The sequence below is a fragment of the Miscanthus floridulus genome, chromosome 5 (assembly GCF_019320115.1).
Source record: "Miscanthus floridulus cultivar M001 chromosome 5, ASM1932011v1, whole genome shotgun sequence".
In the NCBI taxonomy this organism is placed as follows: Eukaryota; Viridiplantae; Streptophyta; class Magnoliopsida; order Poales; family Poaceae; genus Miscanthus; species Miscanthus floridulus.
The window spans coordinates 4,199,420-4,209,519 of NC_089584.1; the positions used below are offsets into that span (position 1 = coordinate 4,199,420).

General features: G+C 43.4%; 1 protein-coding gene across 1 annotated transcript; it reads left to right on the top strand.

The window, feature by feature from the left end:
* The first annotated feature begins 660 nt into the window (after positions 1 to 660).
* On the top strand, positions 661 to 1,825 carry LOC136451368 (subtilisin-like protease SBT2.5). Its single transcript, XM_066452076.1, has 3 exons — positions 661 to 886; positions 988 to 1,135; positions 1,292 to 1,825. Exons 1-3 carry the CDS (start codon positions 810 to 812, stop codon positions 1,352 to 1,354), a joined length of 288 nt encoding a protein of 95 aa, XP_066308173.1. The 5' UTR covers positions 661 to 809; the 3' UTR covers positions 1,355 to 1,825.
* Positions 1,826 to 10,100: the final 8,275 nt, after the last annotated feature.

A 10,100-nucleotide genomic window follows, 5' to 3' on the forward strand; every position in this document is an offset into this window, starting at 1 on the left:
CTACATGCACGCACGCACGTTAACTCCTCTCTCTCCGTCTCCAGTAGTCCGTCCCTCTGATCGATCGGTTCAGCTTGCCGGTGGGTGCAGAGATCTCGAGTTCTTGACCTCTTCTCGCCCTGTGCAAGATTCCATCTCCATCCATCTGTCCATCGTAGATGATGATGCATATGCATCGAAGACATTCTTTTGGATGTCACTCTCCCTCACGAATGAACAAAAACACAAGGACGATATATCTTCTCTCTCTTGACTCTTCCCATTTATCTAGCTAGCTAGCAAGCTTCTGCAGCAAGACGCATAAAATATATACGGACTTGACTACCGTGCATGCATGCATCTCTGCCGCCCGGCACAAGTGATCGATAGATGACGACTGGGGACACACATGTGCTAGTGTGCTTATTCTATGCGAGATGCTCTCCTTCCCGCGCGGCGCGTCCTTGACCAAATCAGCCCTCGGTGAGAATGGTCGTCGTTGCTTTTGTTGGGTTGTGCTTAGTTATTAACTCATCATCACTACTCTAGCTTATTAGCTAGATCTAGGCTAATCTGGGTACAGTTAACAAACCTCAGCGCTCACACACTTCCACTGCCGCCAGCCGGCTATAAATAGCGGCCCATTGCAATGATACACAACCAGCAAGCGAGCAATATATGCACAAGTAGTTGCTAGCTCTCTCTCCATCCCTAGGAGTACCAGCAACTGGCTAGCTAGCTCTCTCCACTATAACTGCAGTAGCTAGCTAGTATAAGCTGCAGAGACAAGATAGAAGAAGGCCACATTTCGAGCTAGCTCGAGAGCAGCAATGGCGAAGCAGCAGCAGGAGGTTTACTTCGTGTTCATGAACTTTGACCCCGTGTACGAACGCCTCAGAGCTGATCGGTAAATAGTCTACCTACTTTCTTGCATTGTTTTTGTTTCTTCACACTGCTGCATATATGCACTGTTATTATATATGTATATATGCTGCTGGTTCATCTCAGGTCCAAGGAGGGGTCTGCCACGCTGGACGCGTACCTGAGCCACAAGCACGACAAGCTGCTCGCCATGCTCCTCCAGCCCGACTCCTACCGCAAGAGGTCGTCCCTCGCCATCGTCGACGGCTTCGCAGTCGAGATAACTGAGGATCAGGTGATATATGGCCGCTCCTTTAATACTCATGGAGAATAGGTGTATCCAAACTAGCCCTTATATTACAAAGCATTAATTATGGATCCTCTTCACCCTCATTCTCTGATCAGCCATGTGTGTGTTTGTGAACTTATTATTACGTCATGATGACGACAGGCAAGCGTCCTGAGATCGGCCAAGGAGGTGAGGGTGGTGGAGAAGAACCAGGAGCTCGCATGACATGATCATCTCTCTAGCTATCTCAGTCAAACGGCCGAACGGGACTAGTTTTATGTATAGATGCTCTGGAGCGCATCAGCTGGTAGCTATGGCTATATATATATGCAGCCACTAAGCTATATATATATATATATATATATATATATATATATATATATATATATATATATATATAAGCGTACGTTGTTTACTAAGGTAAAGGAGAGTCTTTGAGTTGTTCTTGTTCCTAGCTAGTCAATCGTGTGTTAGTACGTTGTGCGTGAGTGTGAACTCCCATGCATGCATATGGCTTTGTTGACTCCCTATAGTCAAACTTAGCTGCTGCTACTACTAGTAGTACTAAGTACTACCCTAATATAGCTCTTCGCTAGCTAGGGCCTAATGATCATCAGAGGATGGACGACTTCGAGACGACTATATTGAACTCTATCGGTCTGTAACTGTAATGGCTGTGATTTGTTCAAAAGCTATATATGCACTGTATTAAGTAAACTCGTAACTGTGAAACTATCTTCAGTCATGCATGTGGCTTCAGTAATCAGTATCCACAAATTAATGTGCATCAATGCGAACTCACATACTGTGTGATTTTGGGTGTTACACTTCTTTGTATGTATGTATATAATATGCATATGTACTAGCTATATGGGTACTTTGGGTGCCTATATATGTATAGGTACATATGCATGGCAGAATGTGATGGCGTGTCCTTTATTTGAAGCATTGCATCGGTTGACCTGTTGTCGAAACGAGACAAGAATCGAAGAGCGAACCTCTTGAGAAGAAGATCGGATATGATTCTATCGACACGTAATTTCGTTCCGTACCGAGGACATACGAGCAAGTTGGAAGGGTCTGCTTGATGGAGCTGGAGATCTGCCTAGCTTCAGCGTAGGAGTGGTCGATCATGCGCACTCCTCCCGAGACGTGCCAGTCAATTTGACCCTGCAATTGATAAGGAGAGAAAGTTTATCAGTAATTAAGGGCGGAACGTGCCGGTGTTGCCAGACAGTCCCGAATGTACGGCTCTGAGAGCCGATATGAAAGGAGATCGACTAAATAGTCAATTCCAACATATTCATAAGAATAAATCGGTTAAAGCTCATGTGATTGTGTAAGAAGAATCGGTTATCGTTCAGAATGGATATCATTCTTTAAACAAATATTGGTCAATGGCAATAAGATATTAACAATAATTAATTCATGCTAAGCCAATAACTATAAGTAACCGAACCCCTTTTTATGAAAGAAACAGTCCATCATCATTCAATCATTTAATAGAGATAAATCTAATGAACATATTAGATCTCATCTATCGCTATGACCAGTGGGGCATGAGGCAAAATCATATAGGCCGTAGAAACAACAATAGACTCGACGACCCTAACTTATTACTAATAACAGTGGGGCATGAGGCAGAATCATGCAGGTCGTAATACAATAATAAGATCATGGGGTTAACACATCTTTCAACCTATCGCTACTTCAACGATCTCGTGATACGAACTGTTCGTGAAAGCGCTCGATATTGGCTAAAACAGTCGATTCAGACATAGCGCACAGTTAAGGTCATGCTCTCTCAAGAACAGATCTACCAAATAACGATCTCCACTCTACGGTGCTAACAGCGAGGTGTGAGGCAGAATCACACAGGCCGTGATAACGGGCCATGGAACAGTTTTCGCTAGCCAATAGATCTACTCAAGATCAAACATGTCTTAACCGCACGCTATGCACGATCAAGATTGATGTAAAACAGCCGATAAAACATAACTCATTGTTTAAAGTGCAGATTAGATCAGTTTAGATTAACAAACGATGGATTAAAAAAGATATAAGGCCGGTCTAGATCAATCCCAATCGGGTGAAGTGATATTGCTGTAATTAAATAAATAATAGAAGCAATAAGCAATATCGGTAACTTAATGAATCTATCCGAAGGAGCGTCACCCTTAGATAGAGCCGATAACTTGACCTTAATCTAATTCGAGCAGTGGAGGTCGACCGGATCGATGCAGCCATACTTGAACTAGATAAGAGTCGATAACTAACTCATACCAGAGTCGCAGTGGAGGTCGACCAGATCGATGCAGTCGTATGAACAGAGGTATAAGCCATGACGGTACTTACAGACAAGCAGTGGAGGTCGACCGGATTGATGCAGCCGTACTTGCTGAAGAACTCGTCGAAATCTACTCTACTCCTACTCCTAAGGGGTGGCCGGAGCCGAAAAAAGTAAATAACTGGTATTTGATTGATTGTCACAAACTTGGAAGCCTTCGAGTTCCCGCATTCTTCTCCCAAATTTTGGTGTAAACACATGCCCTCCAATTTTTAGATAAAATAGTTTTATTCCAAAATTCCAGTTTATTGGTTTACTATGCCGCAAACGTTCTATCCGAGATGTACGCATAACTCCTAACTTCCCGGCCCGAGTCTTATACAACAGCCCAATAGTATCTCTTCTGACTCACTCGGCCTTTTTTCTTTCTCTTTCTTTCTCAAGCCAACTTCAACAGCTGACACTGTCACCACCAAGGCTTCAAACCCTAGCAAATCCTCCATTCGATCGAGCCATTGTCCAAGCGACCTTTGTCAGATTCAAACCTATTTCAGCTGCAATGATGACCATTGACCACGTCCCTAAGGTATGCTTCTCAGTTTCCACTCTCCAAGCATTGGTTGCTACTTCGTATTTCTTTCCTTCTCAAATTTATTTCATCCAATTTCTAGGAAATGAGGAACAAAACCTTGATTCCATCAGCTGTTACTCCCTCTTCAGATAGAGGCTACTACAGAGAAGGTATTGTATCCTCTTCGCCATCCACTTTGTGATAAACCATTTCGAACCTCTCTAATCAAGATTTCTTTTGTACCCAGGCACTCAATCTTCTAGCCCAAAGCTATTTTTCGATCTTGAGGAGTATTTTGATGAAGATGAAATCAGATCGTCAACCACTTCCTCTAATGAAGCTTTGTCGGAGGAGACCAGAAATCGGCTAAGAAATATATTGCCAATATTTGAGAAGAATATAGTCGATTTGGTCCAAGATACTGATTCAATGCAGAGTCTTCTTAGCCATTAAGGGTGATCCATCCCCGGCTCTCTCCAGAGTTTTGTCATCTTTGTCCATTTTCGAAGATCAGGCCCTGAAGATGAAAAAGACCCAGAGAAACTCGTCCAATCATGAAGCCTTGCTGGCCAAGGGAAACTCTAATAGGCAAGAAGCCAAAGAACTGACGCAGTTGATTGATAATTTGAAGAACCCCTCCCTTAGGACCGATCTAGAGTTGTCCCAACTGGAAATCAGGCGTGCAGAACTTGAGAAGGAGCTAGAAAACGTGAAGGCTACCATTGATCATCGCAAGTCCACTCTGGCCCAAGTACCTGATACCATCAAACAGAAGAAACGGGAACTGTTGGCCAAAGTAAAAGAAGGCAGAGCCATCCGAAGTAGCCTTGAGAACACTCCTAGAATAGCCAAAGAATACGAGCAAAAGATTGCAGAATCTGATGCTATCCGGCTAGAAGTACTGATAGTCATCCATGATGTTCTAAACTTATGATCTGTATGTCAATACGTGTCTTGTGTAGGACCAATGATAGCCATATTTTCGTTGTTTCGTTGTATTTCTTTTTTCGGCTAAAGAGCCGATTTGAAAACAGCCGACTCTGTACTTCCAATCTTAATCCAATTAAGTTTGAAAACCCGGCTTTTTCAAGAGAGCCCTTCGATTTTTTTGCCTTCAATCACCCAACGCCGTATTCTCTTAGGCATTAAGGAGGCAGCGCTTCGCCTTCTATTAATTGTGGTTGCCTTTTGCACATCCCGAGACGTCCACCTCTTCGCTCCGTGGCTTCAAATACCAGCCAAGGGTTTTGGCCTTGAACACATCTCCACTTGCAACTGTTCCTTTGTACTTCTCCACCTACCAAAACCCTGTAGCGGTTTTCTTTCTCCCTTCCATAGATTCAATCATCCTGCATGGCCGGTGAGGACAATCGAGGCAAGCACACGGTAGAGAAGATCCCAGAGGAGATCATGCCAATGAACCAGCGTCTCCAACATATGAGGTAAGATTAACATTCCCTATTTATGATGACGAACTATGCTGACTCGTCTATAGGTTTGTTGTGAATGACAGTCTTCGTCCCCTTCCTAGGGCCGGCGGGCCCTCCGATGTGGCATCTTTTGCGTCGGCCTCATCGTCGAATTCTTTCAACTCCTACAATGGCGACGACGCCCGGCATTTCCTTCATGAGTGGAGAATGGCTCAGAATCGTTATTTTGAGGCGACTTGGGAGAACGGTCAACTCAAGATTTATCTCGGGTCTCTCAGGCTGCTCTTCATGCGGCTAAGGAGGAGGCCAGCGCCGTCTGAGCATGGCTGGCCAAGTCTGACACCATGGTGGTGGGTAAGATGAATTCCAGGAATGCCTCATTCTGATTTCCATTGTCTTTATCTTGATAGTCTTTTTGTTCCTATGATTGCCAGCCCTAACGGTGCAATTGGAATCTCTCCAACTGGTGGCGAACGTGGCCATGGACGCCGTCAATGCTCGGGGTTCCCCCATCGACGCTCGTCTCCAAGACATCTCGGCCCGCTTTCACGAGATTGCCCACCACGGCGTTTGTCATGGTGTGGCGGTGGCGCTGACCGCGGCGCAAGTCCAAACTAGGTACGGGCTCCACACCATGGAGACTGGTTTCCCAATGGGTGACGGTCCTGAGGAACATAAGGACCTGCTCAAAAAAATTTTATGGCAGCGGAGGCCATAGTAGACATCACATCCACTCAGGATGTGGCGAACAAGGTCTTCGATTAGATTGTATCTAGGGTAATCCGATGAACAAAGACTCCTATTCTTTTCATGAATGTGTCTCAGTGCAATGCCCTTATGTATGACTGTTTTTGTTTTTATTCTTTGCTCTGGAGGCGATACATATCGTATCAGCTTTCATGTCTTTTAAGTTCCTTCATTGTTTGAACTAGAGGCGACACCTTTCTGGTACCGGCTATTAGATCCAACGACCAAACGAATCGGCTATCAAGTGTCAATCAAATGTTAGGATGATATTCCTTTAAATATTTTGCCACATAATTTTTCATATCAAGGGTTAAACAATTGATCAACCTGGAGCAAGCATTTCATTCAGTGCAACAAAACTTCGCTTAAGAAATCCATCGATTCTGATCCACACTTAGGATTCCATTTAGCATTCATACGTCGGCCTAAATCCATACTCAGAACTAATGCTTATTTTTCCTTAATCTAATGGCCGACGTGAATCCATGACTATTCACTAAAACAAACTCTTAGAGCTGATCGCTTGCATCGGTTGTTGGCTTTCATTGTTGATTTTAATGAAGCCTCCTTCCTATAACTTGGCAGAAAAAGCACTCGAAGTATCCTAGTTCCTAAAAGACTGGATCAGATGTTGCGATGCTCATAGATTCATCAGTGCGAACCACCTCGACATCATCTCCATACCACTGAATCAAACACTGATGCATGGTTGATGGTACACAATAGTTTGCATGAATCTAATCATGACCAAGGAGCAAACTGTACGACCCTTTTCCATCAATGACGAAGAATGTGGTGAGCAGTCTTACTCCTGATTGTTAGTTCGACGTTTATTGCCTCCGGTTCTTAGATGTATTACCTCCAAAATCCTTAAGCATCATGTCAGTCTCCATCAGATCTTCTGGTCCCTTGCCAAGTTTACAAAAAGTGGTGTAAGGCATGAGATTAACAGAAGCAGTTTCGTCGACTAACATCTTGTTCATTGGCTTCCCATCAACAAAACCTTTCATATATAAAGCCTTTAAGTGCCGATGCTTGACTGGTTTATCAAATATTGCTTGTTGTACAACCATCAACTTGGCAACTATCTCCTCATACTCCGATTCATTGAAATCCAAATAAACTTCTTGATCTGTCAGAGCTCTAAATTCTGATGGCAACAGAAAAGCCATTTGAATATTAGCCGATAATTGCTTTCTATCGACTGTTTGCTTAGTATGCCATACTTGAGGTTTACCGGATACCTGAGCATGTTCCAACTTTTTATTCCTTAGGCGTTGCACCCTTCTCTTCTGACTTCTTGTCAAACCTCCTAGACACCATTGGCCTTCCTGCCAAACATATTCTCTTTCGTTGCCCTCTTCTTCATAATCAGCCCAGTCTTGATCAACCACTTGTTTTCCAAGCCGATCATGAACACTTTATTTTTTAAGCGTCGATCCATGTTATTATGACGATATACATCTTGAGCATGGATAGACTGGCGGTTGGTTTGAGATTGCCTAAACTCCCAATATTGATGGCTGCATTCTGGACAGTCATATCTGGTAGGCAACTTCAAACCTTTATTCTAGCAATGTCTGAAGAAAGGACAATTCCAATGTGATTCGGCTTACTTTCTTTCATACCTCTCTTTCTCCAGTTGACGCTGGTATTCTTGATCCTTCAACCAACGCTGATAATCCTTTTTCTTCCGTCGCTGCCACTTATTCAATAGAATCTGAGATGTAACTCATGGCCTTGTCGCCCCTGCTTTTGATGCTCCTCCTTGCTCATATCGGTTCTTTTGCTTGTCATGACATCTTTTAATTTCTCTGTACTCCTCAGCCAATATTTGTATCTTGGAATCGACTGTTCCAACTTCGCTTGATTTGGCCGATGTTAGGACCTTAGTCTTTCCTTTGAGTAGCCCAGCATCTACCATGTTCTGATCTCCTAGGAAATGATTATCACCAACTTTCATCTTCCGAGGCGTATCAAATTTGAGCCTTCCTTGCTGAATAGCCCTCTGTATATGCTGCTGGAAGATTCTGCATTCATTAGTGGAATGAGAAGTGGTGTTATGGAACTTGTAGAAGTTCTTATTCTTCAACTGATCTAGGAGTAACATAAAATGACCATCGGGCAACTTGATCTGCCCCTTCTCAAGCAACAAATCGAAGAGCTTGTCTGATTTGGTGACATCAAAGTCATAGCTCTCCTCGACTCCTCTTTCCTAAGGATTTGGTACCATTACTATTTTCTTGCCCCAATTCCATTCAGCCACAGCAACCTCTTCCTCTTTATCTTCACAGCCGTCATTGATTGAGTATGGATTGTAAGCCTCGATCACTGTGGTACTCTTCTAAAATTGGGTATCTCTGCGCATACTCTGGAATTGGCTATTAAGTGTTATCACTCGTTGAGCCAATTGACCTAAGTTGTCAAATTCTTGTCCTAGTAGCTTTTCTTTCCACATTGGCAGCATTCCTTGAATGGCTAAAGCAGCTAGTTGATCATCAGCTAAGTTTAAGGAGAAGCATAAGTTCCTAGTTTCTCGGAACCTCTGAAGAAATTCAGTGCCTGATTCATTAGTCTTCTATCTTATAGTTGTCGGATCGGTAATCTTCTTTTCTCTAATCCCAGTGTAAAAATATGTATGAAACTTTTTCTCTAGGTCAGCCCAATTGGCAATGGAATTGACTGGTAGTGATGAAAACCAAGTGAAGGCTGGCCCTGATAAGGACAAGGAGAAGAAACGAACTCGATGGGCATCCTTAGCTGATGCTTTGCCCAATTGTGTAAGATACCGACTGACATGTTCTATCGTGCTTGTACTGTCTTGGCTAGTGAACTTAGCGAATTTTGGGAGCCTGTAATTTGTGGGAAGAGTGACCAAATCATACAATTCTGGATATGGGCATTTGTACGAAAAGGTCACCCCTTTTGGCTTCAGACCGAATTAATTTTTCATCATCTTGGTCACCTTCAACAGCAACTCATTAGCATTTGAATTTAGATTTCTCTATACTTGCTGACCCATCTGTGGATCGAAATCTCGTGTGCCTTGATACCCTAGATTTGGAATTATGTGAAGGGTATTATAGTTTGATCCATAGTGATATCCTTGTGGAACCTCTATCTGCTAGGTCCTTTGCTGGCTTGCTGCTTGAAGTCTCTGATTATAGACATAAGGATCTATATCTCTATGGATCTTTTGCATTGATGGTGCTATTTTTTGAGCCGACGATGGTATGTGGCCTGATGTGCCAAAATTGATCACCTGGTTCTGACCTTGCCCCGCCGATTGTTGCATATGCTGTGCGGGTGGTCTAGGATTATACTGTATCTGATTCATAGTAGTTCCTTGAGCTTGTTCAGATGAACCCTGAACTGCCTGGACATCACCATTACCAGCTGGTGCTACTTCTTGATGGCTGGTACCGACTTGATTAGTCCCTTGGGTCGATGGATTTGGAATGTTGTAAGAAGCTGGCCCACCTTGACCAACTGGAAACTCATGAATCGCCTCTTTCATGGCATTGTGGAATATGTCCAAGAAAGCTTCATTATGGCTTAATATGGCATCACGAACAGATTTGTCTACAACTTCCTTAAAGAAACACCTGTCTTCAGCTTTAGTTGTATCTGTCTGCCCGTGTAATAGAAATCTTGGTAGTGAAAATTTTTGAACAATTGTGTTGTCACGTGTTTTGGTGTAGGACAACAAACACTTGTTTTGAAACTCTTCTGTAGCTTTGCTGATGACACCTTTATCTTCGCTAGGTAGATCTTCGTAATGTATCATAAGGATGTCGTTGTTGTTGTGAACCACCATGACGATTGTGGTGTCCCACTAGGCGTGCCAGAAATGTGTGTCGACATGGAATTTTGCCCCGTGCCGAGGACACATGAGCAAGCCAGAACGGTCCGCTCGATGGAGCTAGAGATCCGCCT

What these genes read in the sequence shown, in the direction of transcription:
- LOC136451368 (XM_066452076.1), top strand. Translation starts at nt 810, where the DNA reads ATGGCGAAGCAGCAGCAGGAGGTTTACTTCGTGTTCATGAACTTTGAC. An exon ending in GAACGCCTCAGAGCTGATCG is followed by an intron (nt 887 to 987) that starts GTAAATAGTCTA and finishes GGTTCATCTCAG; the next exon opens with GTCCAAGGAGGGGTCTGCCA. An exon ending in TCGAGATAACTGAGGATCAG is followed by an intron (nt 1,136 to 1,291) that starts GTGATATATGGC and finishes TGATGACGACAG; the next exon opens with GCAAGCGTCCTGAGATCGGC.